Source organism: Trachinotus anak, unplaced genomic scaffold (assembly GCF_046630095.1).
Source record: "Trachinotus anak isolate AG129_WGS33_773 ecotype Australia unplaced genomic scaffold, CSIRO_AGI_Tana_v1 ptg000002l, whole genome shotgun sequence".
Taxonomy (NCBI): Eukaryota; Metazoa; Chordata; class Actinopteri; order Carangiformes; family Carangidae; genus Trachinotus; species Trachinotus anak.
Window position 1 is genome coordinate 7,286,867 of NW_027273853.1, and position 21,686 is coordinate 7,308,552.

At 42.4% G+C, this 21,686-nt stretch overlaps 1 protein-coding gene across 2 annotated transcripts in view; it reads left to right on the forward strand.

Annotated features, from left to right (window-relative positions):
* fbln1 (fibulin 1) overlaps positions 1–21,337 on the forward strand; it is a 31,240-nt gene extending 9,903 nt beyond the window's left edge. Inside the window, exons 8-17 of one of the 2 annotated variants that reach the window (XM_071493204.1) lie at positions 1–138; positions 498–641; positions 752–877; positions 1,041–1,166; positions 2,345–2,464; positions 3,223–3,354; positions 3,472–3,595; positions 8,594–8,739; positions 10,099–10,239; positions 20,716–21,337. In XM_071493204.1, the coding sequence (XP_071349305.1) occupies positions 1–138; positions 498–641; positions 752–877; positions 1,041–1,166; positions 2,345–2,464; positions 3,223–3,354; positions 3,472–3,595; positions 8,594–8,739; positions 10,099–10,239; positions 20,716–20,855 (1,337 nt within the window). In that variant the 3' untranslated portion in view covers positions 20,856–21,337. Of the gene's footprint in view, positions 139–497; positions 642–751; positions 878–1,040; positions 1,167–2,344; positions 2,465–3,222; positions 3,355–3,471; positions 3,596–4,203; positions 4,721–8,593; positions 8,740–10,098; positions 10,240–20,715 lie in introns of those variants that run through there. The other variant, XM_071493215.1, reaches the window with a different exon arrangement.
* The last annotated feature ends 349 nt before the right edge of the window (positions 21,338–21,686 follow it).

Here is a 21,686-nt window from a genome sequence, read left to right on the forward strand (position 1 = left end):
ATATTGACGAGTGTGAGACTGGAATCCATAACTGTGGCCCAGAGTTTGAGTGCCAAAACACCCAGGGGTCGTTCCGTTGCATTCCCAAGGTCAAGTGTGGGACTGGCTATATCCAGGATGCCCTGGGCAACTGCATTGGTAAACATCTGCACCATTACCAGCTCTTTTGGCTGTTGGTACACCAGCTACTGGCCATACATCAATTTTGAAATTTTTTGAATGAATTTTGTGAGCTCCTTACATTTTTATCCATCATCATTACCACCATCAGCTATCAGCTATGCTTACCTGCCAAGTTACTTCCACAATCTTTGACACATGGTTGTACGTTAAGATTTGCACGTTCACTAACAGCACATTTAATGTTGCTGCATATTAGAAGAAAAATTTGGGAGAATTGGCTAAATTTGAATTATAACAATTCTTTGTGAAGTCTAGCTCATCATAATTGAAATAATAAGATGAATCAGAGCAGCCATCTGTGTCTTTGTTTTCAGATATCAATGAATGTCTTAGCCAGACGGGTCCATGCCACAGAGGGCAGGTCTGTATCAACACAGTCGGCTCATACATCTGCCAGAGGAACTCTGTTAACTGTGGTCGAGGATACCACCTTAACGAAGAGGGCACGCGCTGTGTTGGTGAGGCTGAACGTCTTGTATTGTATTCCTACATACAAAGCATCACACTGTTTTAACTAAGGTGTATATCATGTCCCTCTCTGTTGCTTACCCTACATCCCTGTCCACAGACATTGATGAGTGTAAGGGCCCTGAAAAGGTCTGCTCAGGTCATGGTTGTATCAACCTGGTGGGCTCCTACCGCTGTGAGTGCGAGAGTGGCTACATCTTCAACAGCATCACTCGGACTTGCGAGGGTAAGAAATGAACACTGAATAGCCCCATAGTGTAAGTAGCTAAAACCAAATACATTCTCAACCATTCGTCTACTAATACTGTGCTACTGGTTAAAATGTGTACAAGAGAATATTTTCATGATTTCATCATGTCACCGTGGCATGTTTTCACTTTGTGTTTTAGATATTAATGAATGCAGGCACTACCCTGGCCGCCTGTGTGCTCATAAGTGTGAGAACAGTCTGGGATCCTACAAGTGTAGCTGCACCACAGGGTTCAAGCTCGCTGGTGATGGCAGGAATTGTGACGGTAATTCACAATAGGCTGCACCTTACATACACTCTCATTGCCGGGGATAATAGAAACCCCTGTTTGATCAGACATTTTGGCCACAAGAAGAGTTGACACTTTCTGCTACAAGCAGTGGTAACAAGTTTTTATCTCTTTGAGACTAAGTCTTGGACTTCTTTTCATCATGATCTTGACAGTCCATCAATTAACCTTCATCAAATCAGAGACTGCCATTCATTATCTGACTTCAGAATACTCTTCATTTAGATGTCATCAGAAGCCTTTAGGGCTGGTGGTTTGATTCTTGGCTCCTGTCTCCATTTTGAAGTGTCCTTAAAGGTCTTATATGTACATTTGTTTTTGCTATTGCTATATAGTCCATGTTAGCATCAACAGCTGTTTACTTACCAGTCTAGAGGAAATGTTCAGCATCAAACTTCATTCCTTGACCAGGTAGCCATGACCTGGCCAGCCCATGGCATCACTTTCTGATAGCGAGTCACTGTAGTGTCCATTCTGCCCTGAGGAAACAGCACTACTCAACAGCTTATTATAACCTCTTGTATTTTAAACACAAGATGTGACCATCACCAACAGCTGCTCCTGGCAGGAAACTATGTTCAGTGGCAGAAAAAATGTACCCATTCCCTCCTTAAGCAAGATATCTAACCTCAAATCACTCCTGATGTGTGTATATGTGGGGGAATGAAACGTAATTTAGACAAAGACATCATCCAAATTAATTTAATGTACCCAAAACATTACATCTCCCTCACCTGCCTGTAGTGTTGTAATCATGCATGATATCAAGTTCCATCATTATTCTTTCAGTTTATAGAAGGAGTCTATTAAGATGGTATGTGTGGCACAGTGCTGATGTTTCTTAGATAGTTAACCATAGAAAGGAGAGGTACCGTGCTACCTACAAGAGAGATGAATGTATTGTGTGTGCTGAAAATTATATCCCACAGTTATATTGTGATGTTACTCTTCTAAACACAATCATGTCTCTTAGTCTGCTCAGCTTGAGCCCATTCTCAGTAACCAGTTTACAGAGAAACCACGTGCACAACTGTGCATGCAACAGTTTACTTACATATTCATCAGGACAGGGGAGAACCCACCTCTCCGCAGGGGTAGTGTTTTTATTCTTCTCCTGAGTCCATAATGTTCTGTAATACTTGTTTTCTCTGTAGATCTGAATGAATGTGAGAGTAACCCATGCAGTCAAGAGTGTGCCAACGTGTATGGCTCCTACCAGTGCTACTGTCGCCGTGGATACCAGCTCAGTGACATCGACGGCACAACTTGCGAAGGTAAAATGGAGCCAGTCTAACAGCTGCTTAGATTAATAATATGTTGGAAGTACATCAGATTCCCATGTTATTAGTGCTAGGTTTTGAGGTTTTGAGGTTTCAAACTAGCTTCTACTATGTGTTGATATGTTCACTGTGATAACATATAAGCATGGGATTTATTATCATCCTATGATAACTTGTTAAAGGATATATACCAAACAAAAATATAGCACTGCATGAAGCAAGCCTCAACAAGTGGCAACCCACCGTGACATCACTCACTGGGTTGTGAACTGCCGTTTTGAAGCCTGGAGTATGTGATTTGGCTGTTGCCACCTTAGTTTTTTGGAACCAGAAGAAACCATATTTGAACAAGAAGGTGGAGCTGAGGAGGAGCGAGGCGTGGATCCGACCTGCTCTGTACTCTACTCTACAACTCTCTACTCCACCTGATTGTTAGGCAGGTCACATGTGTGGTACAGTCTGTCAATCACATGGTAGTCCTGCCCTAATGCATACCCTGCTTTATGGTCTATTATCCTCTAAATGGGACCATAATTCAAAAAACAAACATCATGTTGTATTGAAGGAGACTTGAAACTACCAATTGAGACCATAAACTCAGAAGGAGTTGCTTAGAAAAAGTCTTAGACCTTTAATTGCAACTCTTGAAAAATGGGAAACAAACACAAAAGTGTTGCGTTATATTTTTGTTCAGTGTATTTCCACATTTTTTTCTCTGGTTTGACTTTTATTTGCCTCTGTGACCTTTGTAGATATCGATGAGTGTGCCCTGCCCACTGGAGGTCACATTTGCTCCTTTCGCTGTCACAACACACCTGGCAGCTTCCACTGTTCCTGTCCTGTCATTGGCTATACCTTGGCAAACAATGGACGCAGCTGCCAGGGTAAGCTGTCCTTACTGTAATGCCAGACATGACGGTTGCAGTCTTATTTAAACTTAAATTCAGTTTATTTTTGTGAATGCTTCGAAAAAACATGTTTTTCCACTTTTGTGTTTTCAGATATTGATGAATGCGTGACAGGAACACACACCTGCACAGTGAATCAGAGCTGCTTTAATGTACAGGGAGGATTCAGATGCTTGTCCTTCGAGTGTCCAAACAACTACCGGCGCGTAGGAGAAACGTGAGTATCTGGATTGTGTCTCTGATGCAAACACTACACATCGGCTGTGCTGAGAATTAATATGTATGAGGATGATATTTAGTAGACAGACATAAATAATACAAAGGTTTATGTTCCTCACAGTCAAGTCTGAATGGTCATCTAGTAATAGCTCTGAATAAAGGTACAACAATTAAACAATATGAACTCCTTAAACCAACCCTTGTTCGTATGTATAGATCAAGGCTCTGCATGTCCAGTATGCTCAATGCTGGAATGACTTTAGAAAAGATGTGGCTGTAGCATGTTTTGTTGTTTTAGAATGATGCATATGGATATTTTTTTCAGCCTCAGTTTTGGCTTAGATTCAGTACAGGCTGTGTATGCCCGCCCTTGTTTGGAGGCACTAGTGACGGAACCTCTTGCATGATAACACAGAGGGCACCATGACTGGCCTGTCAGGCACTAGGCTGCTGAGGCTTATGTTCCTTCCACTGCATGCCATGCACGGCAAATGAAATTTACACCTGGTCTCTCTTTCTCTTTCTCTCTGTGCCTGTTTTGTTCCGTCTTGTCCTGTCCTGTCCTGCCCCCCAACCCCCACCCTCCTCACCCTTCTCTTTTTGCAGTCGATGTGAACGCTTGCTTTGCAATGAGTCTGTCGAGTGCCTGGCCATGCCCCTGAGAATAACCTACTATTACCTCACCTTCCCCGCCAACATTCCCGTCTTCACCAACATCTTCCGCATGGGCCCCTCCCAAACCGTACCTGGCGACAACATCCAGATTGCTATCACTGCTGGCGACGACGAAGGTTTCTTCAAGACGGAGCAGATGCCCACTGGTGGCGTGATGTCGGTGGCAAAGCTCATCAACAAGCCGCAGGACTTTGATCTGTCTGTGGAGCTAAGGCTACGTCGCTATGGCACGATCAGCACATACCTGGCTAAAGTGCTGGTGTTTGTTACCCAGGAGGAGCCCAGAGTACCTTACAACCCCCTACTAGAATAAACACAAGTGTTATGTAGAGTTACATAAGTTACTTCACTCTTAAAAAGGATGTGTCAGTTTATCCTCAACACAAAATGCATAATGACAGCATAGCACAGTGATGCAGTCTGGAGTATGTTGTAATATATAAATCATTGCAGAACATACTGCATAGAAACACAATTTTCCTAATGGCAAAAAATGCCATTAGGTTCAGTCCTACTTAAAAAGAAGTAAACTGTATATATATATATATACAGTTTACTTATATATATATATATATATATATATATATATATATATAAGTTAACCTGCTTGTGGATCCTGGTGCAAAAAATAGACATGGCCCCAGTAGTCCTTACTATCTGCAAATCATCTTGTTATCTTTAAATAGACAAATTTATTCAACAATATATAAAACTGGACTTTGACCCCAAAAAGCAGAATTTAGTTAATATTATAATCAAGTGCTGCATGTTCTTAAAAGAATAATTAGATATTTTGGGAAATACAGTTATTCACTTTCTTGCCAAGAGTAAGATGAAAAGACATGATACTGTTCTCATGTCCAGTATGATGCTACCACCAGCATCTGGCTAAGTTAGCTTAGCATAAAAACTGCAAATAGCAGTCAAAATCCACCTACTCTTCCAAAGTTCAATGATGAACATGTTGAATCTTGTTTGTTTAATCTGTTCAAAACCCAAATTGTAAAAACAACAAAATCAGTTTGTTTGGGCAGGTTGTATGTGGGACTATTTCTTGGCTGGGCATAGTGATTTCCTGTAGTCCTTTAAACTAATTTTTGAATCATTTTTTTAAATACAGTAATTTAAAACAAATATGACTCTGTCCCACACCAAACATATGTTAAAGATGACACATCATTTTTAAGAGTGGATATGAAAAAACATTACAATGAACACACAAAATCAGAAGCTGTTTTTAGCATTTTACATAATCAACTTTTTAACACTAGAATTAAGGATCATTATAGAGCAATATAAATTAAGCCCAAGTGAATGTATCCTCTTGGAAGCGAGGCATAGCAATAGCCGCTAGGTGGCGTTCTAGGTCAGGGTAACTTTTCAAACGGTAACGACCCAAGTCTGCCTACAACTATGTGTAATTTGATGATGGTTGCATGATAAAGTCTGACGTTTTGCAGTATTTTATGGTTTATGTGTTGGATGAACCGTTTTCTATTAAAATTGAAATAGAAATAACACATGTTCAAGTCAAATCTAGTTCTTGATAATGGTACATTGTGGGGTTCAATCACATAACAGCAAAGAGAGCAGCTGGAATGTGAGACCACATCACAGATGGAGGCATGACGACTTCCTCTCATAGTTTCATATTACTATTATTCCAGTAGCTTTGGTGAAGAGAAACCGATCGATAAATGCAAATATATAGTAATGCATGTGTGTAAAGTTAGAGGTACAGTTTGTGACCTTATTGAAAAAGGGGTCATCTGACAAAAAAATTACATATACATATATAAAATGCATATACTAGCACTAGACAACAACTGAATCTATTAATAATGTTCTCGGTTATTATTATTAATGTTTCCTGATGATTTGAAAGATTTCCTACATCAGTAATGTGTGTAAACACAGACGCAAACCAGTCATTTATTTTAAATTGACAAAGAAATGCAAAAGTTAAATTTCCCATCTATGAGTCAGACTCTTCATTTTTGTACTTGATGTCCAAATACTTCAAATTTCATTATTTATAAAGTCCATGAGGTAATTCCATGCCTCCAAATTCCAGTCAAAAGCCAGATTGGACCTTTTAATGCACTGATTCCACTTCCCAAACGTCAGTTACCTTGCACCGCAAATACATCTTTCTTCATCTTTTTTTTTTTTTTTTGCCCATTTTTAGTCCATTTGGACTTAATGTAAAATGCACAGATTTCCACTGCATACTGCGGGTGTAAACCCCAAAGCAGACAGATAATCCAAATGAAGGCTGAGTAAGTGACACGCGATGGGATGCAGTGGCAAAGGAGAGGGAAATGTGCACCAGCAGGAGAGAGTATAAATAGTCTGACATGCTGTGAGGCTGCTGCCCGAGGGCTGTGGCTTATAATAACTGTAAATTCAGATGTCCTAGGTTCCTCCTGTCCTGAGCTGTCAGGCCAGTAAGGATGCACTTGGTCCCTAGTGGGGATATCCTTAAAATAAGAACATAGTGGCGCGCAGGAGGTTTTTTCCTCCCCTTTGACATTGAGTTATGGGGCTCTGGGCTCTGGCCGGTGGTCTGAACAATTTGTGGTACAGCAACATCACCGCGCACAGAATGAATGATGCCCTGCAGTGTTTGTGTTGGGGCGTTATCAATGTGCCGACTATAAATAATAATTACCAAAAAAATAAAAGGCCCTACGCTTGACCAGAGGACTTTCATCCAAAAAGTCTGTTTTTCTTTCTGGTCTGAAAGTATTGGGGTTTTTCTCCTGGGCTGGGCCACGTGAGGCATGGGGAGACAAAGAAGACGTGCATATGTGCTTGCACGCGTGCACACATACACACACATACACATGTACACAAGCATGTTTTTGAATGCACAAAGGCACACGTGCACAAATGAACATAAACACACAAATAAAGGTATTTTAGATGCAGATGTATACATGCATTAATACACACATGGAGTTGTAATTATCTCCACTTGCTGCTCCTGCTTTGAAGTGCCCATCTGTGTGTGAGGGGGCAGTTCACTCTGGGTCATTATCTTCTCGTAAATTTACTCTCTACCCCAACAGAGCTTTCACCTCGTCCTCCTGAGCCCTGCTCGGGTCTCTCTGCAGCTCAGGCCGTGGTATTATAAACTAGGAGAACATTTTGTGGGTTTGGCCTGGGCCAAAGCAAAACTTGGACCCACCCGCTAATTGCTAATTACAAGCCCCTACCCAGTGGTGGCTTGACTTTTTGTCAGGGGCTTCTCTCCTCGCTCTCCATGAAAGGAGCCCTGCAACCCAAGCTGGGCCTGGGCTTTGAGCTGCAGCCTATAGGTCCCCTGAGGAGTGCCAGAGATCCATGGCCCATGACTCACAATGTGGCTATATGGCTGCCATGCACATTAACTAGACTTATACATGGCAACCTGGCTGTTTTCATAACCCAATATAACCATCCATTGACTTGTCTCCTTTGTGAAGAACAAACTTGAATTCAACATCTTGGATGTCAAAGTCGAGGCTTTTATTTTGTTTCAAAAGTTCTCTCATGTACACAATTTCCTCATCATTACAAAGACAAACTCAAGATTCATGATGTTGTTAATGCCTTACAAACCTCTCTCAAAGTCTTATGTAGCAGACAGGTAGTGAATAGTGATACTTCAGGTGGCGTTAGCTTTAGGAGCCAGCAGAGGCCCTCCATTCCCTCCGACCTGTCACTGATTAGTCTGTGGAATAAACAAAGCCCTAAATAATAGGATGAGAGCTGCCCTGGGGAGAGGCTGGGGAGTTGTCTAGTCATGTTGCTCACAATTTAGGAGTCTTTTAGAACACTCCCTTGCCCCATAAATCCTCCTCAAGAGATTATCTGATGTGAAGCCGGGGATGCTCAACAAATCCAAATATTTTCCTGAGCAGGTTGTGGATCATGCTCTGTGAGTGCAGTAATTCATTTCCCACACAGCTTGAAATAGTGCGTCAGAAAAGCATCAATGGCAGCACGAGTCTCCACAAGCTACAAAGTTTGGCTTCTGCATGAGCTTTGGCCATTGTTGGTTTATTACTCTTCCAAACCACACAGAGTTTAATTGTTTTTGATGTTGACTGCTATATCCAGCATCCATTCTGTCTTGTTCAGATATTGTTTGTGTGGCGGCCATTGGAGTTGTCCCACCAAGTTCTTGATTACGCAGTGGGCTGCTCCCAAGGATGCCCTGTTATTGTGAGCTTTTGACTCTGAAGCCTTTGTACAGACATTGCCTAAAGGTCAGAGGCCATGTATGTATTTGTGTTGTCTTTTTGTTTTGGGTGTGTATGTTTGCTCTTTCCTTCAGAGCGCAGAGACTTGAGCGCTCCGACACCATTCGCTGTATGAAGTCCTGTCAGCCAGGTGACGTCGCCTGTGTTCTGGACCCCACACTCTCACTGTCCCACACCTTCATCTCCTTGCCCACCTTCAGAGAGTTCACAAAGCCAGAGGGTAGGTGCAAGTCCATTTTTTGAAACAGTGATCAGTAGTGAACATTTTGAATAATCCAGATGGGCAAGCATGCAGCAGGCATGTGAAAAAGTCACAAATATACACTCATGTTTCATGAAAGAAAGTTCCCTGGGGAATAAACAAGTCTCAAAAGAACTGTTAACAGGAAAATACTCCCTTTTTTTGCAGAGAGTTGGATGAGAAGATTGATACCACTCTCATTAATGTAGGGTAATTATGAAGCTTGAGCCAGCAGCTAGTTAGCTCAGCTTCACATAAAGACTGGAAAACCAGGAGGAAACAGCTAGGCAGAGCCAGGCCCTGTACAAAGGCAGCCAAACCCACCTACCAGCATGTTACTAAACATGTTCATGCTTAGTAGTGGAAAAACAATTTGCAGGTATGAATTAGTGAGCTGCAGATGTGATGGTAAGCAGATTTGGTTTCCACCTGCTTAAGATAAGCAGCTAGTTTAATCTCTACTGTTCTGACATGGGAGCGGTATCAATCCTCTCATCTAACTATTGGCAAATAAGCATAAAAGTGTATTTCCCAAAATGTTGAGCTTTACGAGAGTGCTTCAAAAATAACTGATCATTTAAGCTCCCCTGAAGTTTCCTCTGTTTATCCCTCTACTCTACATTTTAACTAACCCGCAATAGTCCATATTTGTGGCTTCATTGTGTGACAGAACACTCTGTTAAAATCTTTGGAAACAATGAATTTGAAGACAGTATGATAACTTGTGGGTTTCTTTAGTGTCACTGTGGTCCTCAGGCTTTTTTTTTTTTTTCTTTGGCTCTACTTTATCGCTTTTAATCTCTAAGCTCCCATCAAATGCATTTCCCTGCAGTTGTCAGAATCCATATGACCACCTCTGACCCCCCCCCCCCCCAAATTAGCTATTCCATGATGTTCTCCGTGCATTCTGGGCTTGGCTGGCCCACACCAGAGACTAAGTGCCATGCTGGTTGGATATGAGTAACCACGGTAATCACTCGCAGACACTGACAGCTGACAAGCATCTATTGGCCAGCATGCAGAGCATGTTTCAGACACACTCATGCTCAACGTCACGGGGAGTTAAGCTCTTGTCATTTCTCATAAGCCCAAGTCGGGGTGTAAAGGACTCAAGGCCCTTCAGCTGAACAATAGCATTGAAAAGCCTCAACCTTCCTGTGACCCTCTCAGTATATAATAAACACAGACCTTTCCGTCTCCCATTTTATTGTCTTTCTCTTGGAAAGTAAAAAAAAAAGGAATGTAAGAGTTGGCATAGGTTTGGCCGCGCAATCCCAGTGTGATTATGAGGGTTTAGGCTCCAAAAGCTTTTTGTGTCTAATTGTTATCTTCCAACAGAGATTGTTTTCCTGAGAACCACGGTGCCGGCTTACGGATCCTATCACTTAGGCAGTTATGACGTCAAGTTTGACATCCTGGAAGGCAACGTGGAGAACGCCTTCGACATCATCAAGCGGGTAGAGAATGGATTGTATGTGGGTGAGTACGGAGATTTTTTACTTTAACCAACCTGGTGCAAATGTTGGACAACAGAAGCTTCAACTTGCAGCCTGCACCACCCGACAGCCTCTGTGACTGGAAATCACATTTCTTTTTGACAAAGTTGGTGGTTTTTCTGACCTCATTTCTCATTTTGAAATATATATGTGTATTTTCTTTTTTTTTTTACAAATCAAACTCACATGTGGACACTGAGAAGGGACAAAAAGGCACAAAATTTTTCCATACGGATTGTCTGGACCCCATGACATAAGTACATGTGACACTGCCCGTTCTGGTCTTCGGCAGTGTGGTGGCATCATGTAGCTGTCATCGTCTACACAGGGGCTCCTGGTGTCTGTGTCTTTGGAGAGTTGTCCTCTGAGTGGCTCTTTGAGACAGACGAAGGCCTGTTTCTGTCTCACCAAATATTTGGCATCAATTTTCACAGTCTTGTGGTTAAACAAAGTACCATTTAATTCACTTATCCACGGCTAGGCTTATCCCAAGCAGATCATTACTTTCCACAATGAGTTATGGCGGTCTGAATGTACAGGAATAGAGTGTATAAATCTATACTTGTGTACTTACATGCACATGTGCATGAGTGATTGCAGTTGACAAGCAGTTCATCATAACTACCTGTTCAACGACCGCCAGCATGCAAGAAGAGCCCTGCACTAGTTCAAGTAGGAGCAACAGATACCATCTCCAGTGGTGTGTAACAACAGCACATGTTTGGGTTGAAGCCATTCCCATCCTTTAGTCTGGTGGTGACCCAAGGCTGCTGTGCGCCTGTGGGAGAGATGAACTGAGCCTTGGCCCTGGGAGAATGAGGGTGTTGTGAGCCTGAGGATGACACATTGTTGGGCCCGTCTAGGTGTTTTTGTTTTGGTTGTGTGCTGAGATGCAGGCAGGGTGGTAGTGGAAGGAGAGTGAGTGTCTTCCTCTTCTTCCTCTTCTTCTTCTTCTCCTTCTTGCTGATGGATGAAGGGATGGCCTGTCAGTATGCACATGTGCCTTTACAAGAATGAAAGAGGGAGGAGGAGGAGGAGGAGGGGGAGAGTGTGTGACTGTCACTGGTTCAGACTGGATTGGGGGGTGCACGCAAGTGTTCCTCTTTTATACACTTGTGCAGAAACAGATGTGTGCTCATCAAACACAACCAAATTCACACAAAGACATGGGAGAGAAATGTTTATTACCAGCAATAATTCACATAATTCACTGTAAAAGCAGTTATAATTATATTGTACCGTTTCATAATGGTATGTTTTTGTTGGAATGTGCAATGGTGTAATTTTGCATGAGTGATAAGCCTTATGTTTTTTTTTATATATTGTCTACTGTGTGTGTGTCTGTGAGGATTTAGGAGAAATTCCCTGTTTATAGCAGCCTTCATTTGCAGGGGCAAGTATGTATATGTGTGTGTGTGTGCAAGGAAGGGAGGGAGGATAAAATTGCAGAGAGAGAAAGACAAAGTGAGAGACTGCGATTCAATGAAAGAGGGAAGAGAGAGAGAAAGAGAGAGAGAAAATATGTGCAGAAGTAATCCTGGGTGCTTTGCTTCATGTGGTTAAATGTATTGTTCCATTTCCCCACGCTAGGCCTCAGTGTCTCGCCGAGCATTAGAGCACTTAAACTGACGACCACATGAAAGGTCTGTTTGTGAGGAGCCACTTCTCTCCCAAACCCATTGGATGCTTATTGGATGCAGCTCTTGCATGTTAGCACCAGTTGCCCATCACGTATCCAAATTGAGGCCCTGTGCACTGGGGCCTTTGGTCACTGACTGCTCACTGTGAAGTGTGGCATCCACGGTGCTATGACGGCCCTCTTGGTTTTACTTAGTGGGTTGTGCTGCTGGTGCTTTGGCCCACAGACGCTGCTGTTGCGTAACCATTGTATGAGGCTCGCTGACGTGTCACTTAAGGAAGCTTAGTTTCCAGTATCTCCAGGGTCTCCAACAGTGGTATTACAGCTTGGTGGGATGTGAAAAGTAGCAGACATTGAGGCTCCACTAATGAACAAGTGCGTGAACTCAAACTAACTTGCCATTATTTTTGGCCACTTTTTGTGTTTTTGAAAGGGACAAAAGAGGCAATTAGGAATCCTCAGAATCCGTTGCTAACTTGAAAAAGTGATTCTTAAAAGGTTTGATTGGCTGACGCTCTTTTCCGTTCTGCACACTTACTCACTATTTGAAAACCAGTCGGCCGCACACGCAGGCATGCGATGTATGCACGGACATATGTGCATACACACACGCGCACATGCACGGACATATATTGGCTGACGGCACACCAAATCGGAGCCACGCCACTCTTTCCCAGTTCCTGGTCATCCATCACTGGCTTTCCCAATGCTGTCACATCTGGATGACAACCCTGACAGCCTCATGCGTCTGTGCAAACACAACCAACCCTCAGCACTTGGAAAAAAATGATCAGAACCAATCAAACACTTAGAAATTCCCATGACGACCACAGTAGCACAGCGGGGACCACACAAAATCCCTTCAGGTATCTAGACACACAGCAGATCCACCAAAGTGATATACAGTCTGTCATCCTCACAGCAAAGACAACATTTATGACTTACACACATATTTGGAAACACAGACAGTGCAGGAATGCATTACTCATGCTAATGCTGTCATCTACTTTTGATTGGGGACAAGTTGTTTAAATAGGGATGATTGATTCTGGCAGTCAGCAGGTGGATAGATGAGTTCTCCCTCTGACTCTGTTGCCTCTGCTGGAAGCATGGGCTGAGACTGGGGGACTTCCTGCAACATGAATGACATACACTCACTGCACTCTATTAGGAACATCATACTAATACTGGGTGGTGCCTCAGTTTTTCGTGGCATAGAGTCCACAAGATGCTGGAAACATTCCTGTGAGATTCTGCTCCATGTTGACATGATTACGTCACATCATTTGTGCAGATTTGTCAACTGCACATTCATGCTGCCAATCTACCACATCCCAAAGATGTTCTATTAAATTCAGATCTGGAGACTGGGGAGGCCACTGAAGTTCACTGAACCCATTCCTATGCTCTTGAAACCAGTTTGAGACCATTTTTGCTTTGTGACGTGATGCATTATCCTGCTGGATGAAGCCATCAGAAGATTAATTGTGGCTATAAAGGGATGCACATGGTCAGCAACAATAGTATGAGGCTTTGAAATGATGATTGATTGATATTAAGGGGCACAAAGTATGTGAAGAAAACATTCCCCACACCATTACACCACCACCAGCAGCCTGCACTGTTGACAGGAGGCAGGTTGGGTCAATGGATTCATGCTGTTGATATCAAAGCAGATCAGGTTGCGCTTCTTTTTTTTTTTTTTTTTTTTCAGCCCATCCACCTTCGACATGTTGTGCATTCTGAGATGCTTTTCTGCTCATCACAGTAGTAGAGAGAGGGTTTCTGACAGCTCCAAATAGTCTGCCCATTCTCTGTCCTCTCTCATCAACAAGGTGCTTCTGTCCACAGAGCTGCTGCTCTCTGGATGAGTTTTGTTTTTGGCTCCATTCTGACTAAAAACTGAAGAGGCTGTTGTGCTTGGAAATCTCAGGAGACGAGCAGTTTTAGAAACACTCGTCTGGCACCAACAATCACACCACAGTCAAAGTTGCTGAGATCACATTTTCTCCTCATTCTGATGTTTGTTGTTAACATTAACTGAAGCCCCTGACCTGTTATGTATTTCGCAGCTGCTGCATGATAATTGCATGAATAAGCGGGTGTACAGATGTTCCTAATAAAGTGCTGAGTGAGTGTACAACATTGGGGGGCATCAATATTGTCTTTGAGAGTATCATATGCTACAATTTTCTTTTACCTTCAAGTATCCAGGTCAGCTTTAACTGTTACTTAGTTGTTTGCTGAGAGACATTTATGAGGGGAAAAGACTTAATGACCCACCAATCCCATTTCTTCCTGTTTACCATGAAAAATGCAAAGTTAACAAAAGTTATCTGGATCACATGATTATGTGAGTTATGTTTTTACTTAACTCCGCCAGCTGGCTGACCAACGTGAATGTGCATAAATGGAATGTACAATACAGCAAGTAGCCAGCTGTGGAATCAAACAGTCAGGACATGTTCAGTCATCCACCCATGAATCTGCCCAAATGACTCCTCTTCATGACTAATTATTTGTCATATGTAGGGATGTTTCTGTACAATTAATCACTGATGTCGAACAGTTTTCCAAAGTAGTGTTTATGTTTATCGTATTGGGCAGCAACAGATTATACAGACTCTTCTCTTCATAAATCATCCCCATCCCCTGGAGACACAGGAAGTCTAAGACACAGCAGCTAAATTCCATTCATTTTTTTAATGCAGGTGAAAATATACCTTTGCGGTTTATATCCTGTGCAGAGAATAAATATCTTTTGTGCTGGTACTGGCACAGGCCTGGCAGCGAAGTGAGGCAGACAGCAAGATGAATAGAGGAGGAAGTGAACAGTTTGTCTCTATGCAGGTCGTCGTGGTCGTCAGTGCAGCCGTCCACAGTGGCTGGTGGAATGTGAGCCTTCTGTGTGAGACATGACTTACTTCAGAGCCAGTGGAGCTTGTGGCTCTGGCTTGTGGCTGTGCTGGTGAGGAGATGAGGACAGCCAGATAAGCAGACAACAAGCTCCCCGAGTTTGAGAGGTTGTCATTTGGATGAATCATGACATGGCAGCAGCAGGCTTACCAGTGTAAGCCAAGCCCACAAGGAATCCTTGTCTGTCCCAGTAGAGATTAGTACGGTTGATCAAAACAGGGTCTTCCCCACCCAACAACACCACAGTCAAACACGTACTGATGAAGAGATGGTGATGCAGACCATGTACCATGTGCACAGTCAAAAAAAACACTGGTATGTACACATGTAGTATTTCTTGCAATAAAACTGTCTTAATAATTCATCAGATTTTTGGTGATGCATTATACTATATGATACTCATCATTACTCTCTGCTCTCTGGCACCGCTATTTAAAAAAATGTAACTTTGTTTAGTTAATCACTCAAATCACAAAATGAATGCAGTTTTTTTATGTATGGACATGCCAAAATAGATTTAAAAAAGTCTATTTTCTTCTCCTTAGTTATGGGTCTTAGCTTTGAAATGTCACTTGTAATGTAGTGCAAATGTTGCGGTAAAGATAATGGCGCATGTTATGTCATCTCAGCTGCTCTGGCCCCACAACTGCTGAAACCAAGAAGTCCGAGAAAAGAACCAACCAATTCCCTAAGGCTACTTTTCAGTGATGTCAGTACCCATTCAGTGACACTTTCCAACAATGACCCATGGACCATTTGAGAGATCTGTAACTATGAATCACTGTTAATTGACCTTAAAAGATCAAGCCACACATGCTGGCATTTCAGAACGGGGGTATGCATAGATCCCACCCCCCTCTTTGGAGTGGTCAGAGTTGTGTTTGGACAGCCTGACCTGACTGGCCTTCCGTGTACCGGGGGCTAGTGACCTGGCCGTAAACACAAGATTCATTCCCTGAGGGGTCCATGTACACTCTTCATTCAGTGGGTTATGTTGGCAGTTTGAGAGGATTATATTTCAGCCATGCTGACGGGTTATCAAAACTGAAATTGGTTGCTTTGCTAATGGGGTAACAAGGGAGCTAGTTAGCAATTTCTTTGGCATGCCTCCTAGCTTTTATGGATTTTTTTGGAGAAAAAGTGTCAGGCAATAAAAAAAAAAAAAAAAAAAAAAAAAGAATCATTGAACAAGAAACCACTCTTTGCTGTGTTCATGTTTATGCCAGCAGTGCTCAGCTGAACATTGGCGATATAGTTAGATACAAAACACAGTATAGTTATGGCCATAATGATGCTGAAGAATGCCCTCCAGTACCCTCTTTACATACTGGAACTTTGTACACCCCCTGGACACTATCCAGTGGTTTCACTGCAGTGAGCATGCATAGCGCCACAACCAGCGTGTCATTATACAATACTGTGGTGAGGCCAATGCATACTTTTCATTTGTCTCTGGTGTTAAAACCGTTCATTTTGGATTTTGTCATACACTTCCTCGCTGAGTTGTAGAAACCAGAAAACCCAGAAATTGTACTGTTTACATGTAACCCTTCAATATTGCAGCCCTCGTGGCCATGAAGGATGACAAATGCCTCCTGGCATTTGCTTCACTTTGTTTTGTGGCAGTGTCCCTGCTACTAGTGTGCATTTATTTAAGGCTATTTTCTACTTAAGGGGCTACTTTATGGTGTGGCGGAATGTTTTGGAGGAGGGACAGATTGTACAGCTGTTTGTTTGATGGTGGCTGTTTAAGTCTGCGGGGTCACCTCTGCACCCTGTGGCAGATACCTCAGCGAGATGGAAAGAGGCCACAAACCTTTCCAACACTACAACTGGATCTCCTGCTCGGGTTCTTCAGGCCTCAGATGAGATGACCTTGCAACTCAGTCACAGCGCGAAATGTCAGCTGTAGGGTTGTGAAAACCTCCCTGTGTTTATTTATATGAATCTCAGGTGGTATGGTAGCCAATCAAAGTCAACCTGTTATGTGGCTGCTGGCTTTTTGCCTTACAGCCCGGATGAAATGTTAAAGATGAGTATGCGGTTGTGGTTTCACCTCAGGTTCACTGTGAGTATGTTGAGGCCCAGCTGTTAGCTGATGCTTTCCCCTCATTGAGGATACCACTGTGCTTTTGATGGGAAGCTTACGGAAACACGGAGTCATCATGTTAGGATTGCACAGAGGCTTCCAAGAGGTCACATACACTGACTTTAGTATCAGGCTGCTTTGAGCAGAATTGGGCACACAAGCCCGCATTGTAATAACATAATTACTCTTTTCTTGCCCTCAGGGCTGTGGAAAAAGATAAGTTAAACAAAGACTAGAAGTTGAGTAAAACGTGTTTTGACAAATTAGGTGTTTCTTACCGAACCACAAATCACGACAGAAACCATGATACATCTTACAGGTTACATCTTCCTGGCTTGTTGGTTATCACGCCCAATAGCAAATTCAAAAATCTGAGTTGGGGAAAACTGAACTGTGTTTTGAGTTAAGTTTCAAATCAGCAGTGAGCTCAGGGGAAATTTGGGGATTTGGAGGAGGACACTAGAACAGAACACAGTTGTGCCGTCCATATGTGCTAATTAGACCACAAACAAATTTACAAAACACTAACGAGCCTCAGACACATTCCACATATTGCACTATTTAGATGTCCTTAATAAATTTTCGGTTTAGATGTGATGTTTGTCTGTGTTTTTGCTATTTATTTTTTTATGTGGTGAGATTGTTTAGCTTTCTTTCATAGAAACAATCTTTAGGATTTTCAGTGGAAAACTTACCCTCGGCTGACCCTGATTACAGAGTGTTTAGTTCTCAATAGATTTAGGCCGCACTTACTGTACACTGTAATTAAAAAAAAGCCTTAATGTGAACTAAAACCCATCTGTCTTTGCGGTGGTCCATATTGTGCTCATAATGATATCTTACTCATCTTCATTGTGTGCTTGCTCAGCCCAGCACAGAAGCTTTTGAATGGATTTTATTTGATTTAAGCACATGCACAAATCATGAACCTTCTGAACTCAATTTGAGTTTGAATTGGTCAACTCGGAGTTGCGTGCCATCTCAGCTGGCTTATGTCTGAAAATAATTTTCAGACTCAAAATTCAATCTCTTTTTCCATGTCAGTTATTTTCTTAATGTTGCGGCTGTTGTTCGGTTTAAGCAAAGGTTAGCTCTCTCTGAGATGCCGCTGACGCTTTGGAAACAATAAAATCTCAGTCCCGCTCCCCTCTGTCTGGTGTCACTATGCAACAGAGTCCCAAAACACCAAAACAAGGGGGCAACCCTGGTAGAAGTGGGCCCCATTCCACACTCGTCCAAGTGCTTATCGCCGGAATCTTCTGGAATCTGTTGTGTGCCCATAGTTTCGACTCAGAGAAGGACGAGGGAGCAAAAGAAAGTGACAGACAGAGTGAGAGAGAGAGGGAGAGAGAGACAGCAGTTCAGGCTCCTATAGCTTGCCCCTCCCAGAGTTAAAGATGGATTCCTGGAGGAATGCCTCCATGGCTGTATCGCGTGACTGTGACTGCTCCCCTCCATCAAACACATGGGACTCATTTACCCTTGTGGGCCACAGTGATGGTGCCACAAACACCAGGCCCCCTCAGGAAAGGGAAGAGAAGGGGAAGAAGAGAAGGAGGAGGATGAGTGGGTGGGGGAATCTGCCATCATACAATGCCAAGGTCCCAGAGGTCGAATAATGGTTCATCATTTGCCCTGTGGTGAACAATGACCAAATGGGTTTTATTATTTTATCACATAACGTACCACAGCAAGGAGCCTCATAATTCAGCCCGATCGAGGCAGTGATATGTTGATGTTATTTTGATCCATGTTGAATTAAAGACTTGAGTCATCCTACTAAACACTTGAACGCTTTACTGACTCAGTCATGAATACGAGAAACACAAGATGAGTGAATGAGAAAAAGAAAGAGAATGGTTAAAGGTGTGATCGGAGGACAGCGTGGTGATTGTGCTGCCTGACTGCACTCTGGCGAAGACTGTTCAAACAGGCCAGAGCTGAAATGTCACCAGCCCTATGCAGAGAAAAGGCCCGCTGACAGCCTGTATAAACACTGGCATTTTTCCCCCTGTAATCGCATGTTCACTTAAAAAGAGCACCCAGTGAATTCCACGGGCATTCAGTAATGCTCTGTTTCAGTATGTTTATTCTCCCATCTGTTTTACCCTGATAGAGGGTGTCTTTTGTCCACAGAGAAGGTGGACAGAGGGAGTGGAGGAATAAAATTCACACTGTCACGGGCAGTCCTGACAGCCCTTTTGTTTAGCTCATCAACATCGCTTGTCACTTGAATACTCATCCAAATGTACCAGTTGATGCCGTGGCTCACCTGACGTCAGGAAGGTTTACAGTAAGTGATGTCGCCAAGTGAAAGAGTAGTTAGAGAGATGACCTTTTTATGTCCAAACTTCTAACTTCTCGGGAAATTGAGCTTTCTTTTGCCATAAGAGATCATTAGTGGTAGCTGGTATTCACTAACTAGAATTTTCTACTGAAGAAATGAAGACAGCTGTATTGAATAAAATTGGAGTGTATATAAAATCGACAGAACTGTCACACTTGAGATGGATGACTAAAGAAGAGGACTGGTTTAGACAGCCTGTGATCAGGACATTGTTTTTGAAAAGATACTTTGTGTCATGTGTTGAATGACAAATGTAATTTTTTTTAAATGTGCTGAGCACCACAAACAAAATTCCTCCAGCCTCAGTTGTATTGGGGCGGAAACAGAATTTCTAGCTCGAAACCTCAGCTCTTAAAACCAAAACTATCTGCACGGCTAGAAACCACTGGGGGGTAAGGGAGAAAACATGTTTTGGGTGATCCTTTAAACCCAATAGCAACACAGAAATCAAAACATTCAAAATTAAGTCAAAATGAACAAGCCCTGTCCTTTTCATTAGCTTTAATACTAGTTAATCACAGCAATTTCAGTTAATCTACCAAAGCATTTCTGAAGAAATGACTTGACAAATTCATATTGTTGTCAGTGAGGCCAAACGAAGACAGGTGGTTGCCAGAGATTTACATCCTAACATTTTGCTGGTGTTTTAGTCTTGTTGCTGTTGTTGCTTTTTGCTTCATTCCCTGGTACTGATAGCATCTAAAAACCGAGTAACTAAATTACTGAAACAGACTAATAGTCCATTTCTGCAATATCATCTCAGATTAGCTTCACATGCTTAACATGCAACACAGACAGTTGTTTTTCTTACTGTACGTTCAGATCGAAAGCAGCAAGAGCGAAAGAATTTGCTTTGGCTGCCCCGCCAAGAACAATGTTGGGAGTTCGTGGTCGATCTGACATACTTGATGTAGATGAAATAGACAGCTAGCAAGGGTGGTCTTGCAAACTGTATTGAAAAGGCCTGCAAAGGAAACAGACATGTCAACCGGTATCTTTGTGCCAACTGACCACAAGAAGGGTATAAGTTAACTGCATGAAATCTTTTGAATTACTGGTATTAATGTTACCAACTGATTTGCATCAAGTTGTCAAGCAATACTGTTTTGCATGCTATGGTGCTAGTTAGCATGCAGTTCCCATCCTCTTGTTCCCAAGAGCAGATTACTTCTACATTCCGATTGGTTGCCATTGAACCGCTTATTACCATAAAATTGCTGGGATTTCAACGTTTTCTGATGCCCACACTGCCCAAGACATGCCACCAAGGGTCATGCCGCTGCTCGCTGCCAAGAGACGCTGGCTCACATAGGAAATTAATGACTTACGGTCACTTTCATGCTCTCGCTGCTTTTAATCTGAACACACAGTTCGTAGTATAGGTGCTGTACCAATGTGCAATGTACTGTTGATTTACTGTATGGTACTCACTTTTAAGGACACTGTTGTTCTTCTTTGTCTCCCTCAGGTGTTGTTCGTCAGGTGAAGCCTCTGATTGGTCCGTTGACTACAGTACTTAAACTGTCCATGCGCAACCTGACAACTCAGGGTGACTCCGGCCAGAACATCATCAACGTTCACGTCTTTGTCTCCGAGTTCTGGTTCTGAGAAGTTGGCTGCCAGATTTTACCACATGTATTAGGACATCCATTGTCAACACTGTACACATTGGTTTTGTTATATCAATGCAAAGATCAGTGTCGAGGTTTTAATGTTATGTTTGATTACTTTTGACAGTTTCTGAGATGAAAGGCTACTAGCTGCTTCTGGTGAGAGCACCACACTTTGTTTTGATGACAAGCTCAGCCTGAAGTGCACTCCCATGTCACATCTGGCAAAATGGAGCTAAATATGGAGAAACTCGATGTTATTAAAAAAAATCTTGTAGGACATGAGACAATCAGAACTGTTTTAAATTGAAAGTGCATGCATTTAGAGAGGTTGTTAAATATATGATGATGACATTCAACAATATTCTTTTCATAAAAAAACAGTATAAGCCTTTGTTTTTGTAACATTCACTTTTCCTTTCTTACTGTATGCATTTGATGAGGTATTTTTTCTACGGAATAAACACTATTTTAGTTACAGTATTTGTTTTTTGTATTTCTTCATAGTAACATTTACAGACCAATGTTTGACTTTCTCACTGAATTTATACTTCTGGGTTCAGGGATATACAGTACATGTTGCTACATCATGGAAACACTGTCAAACAGGAACAAACTTTTGCGCTCAGTGTCGTCATGGTTATAATATGACCCTTTGAGTGTATGAGCATACCATTGGCAGGTGTACCAGATCTTCGCTGTGGAAAGCAAACACCAATGTTAATTCGTTTCTATCATGTCTTTTCTTCTACTGAAGTTGGCATGCTAACCAGCTAGCCCAGTAGCGCTGCTCAGACGGTGTATTATAACCTCCTGCATTATGAAATGT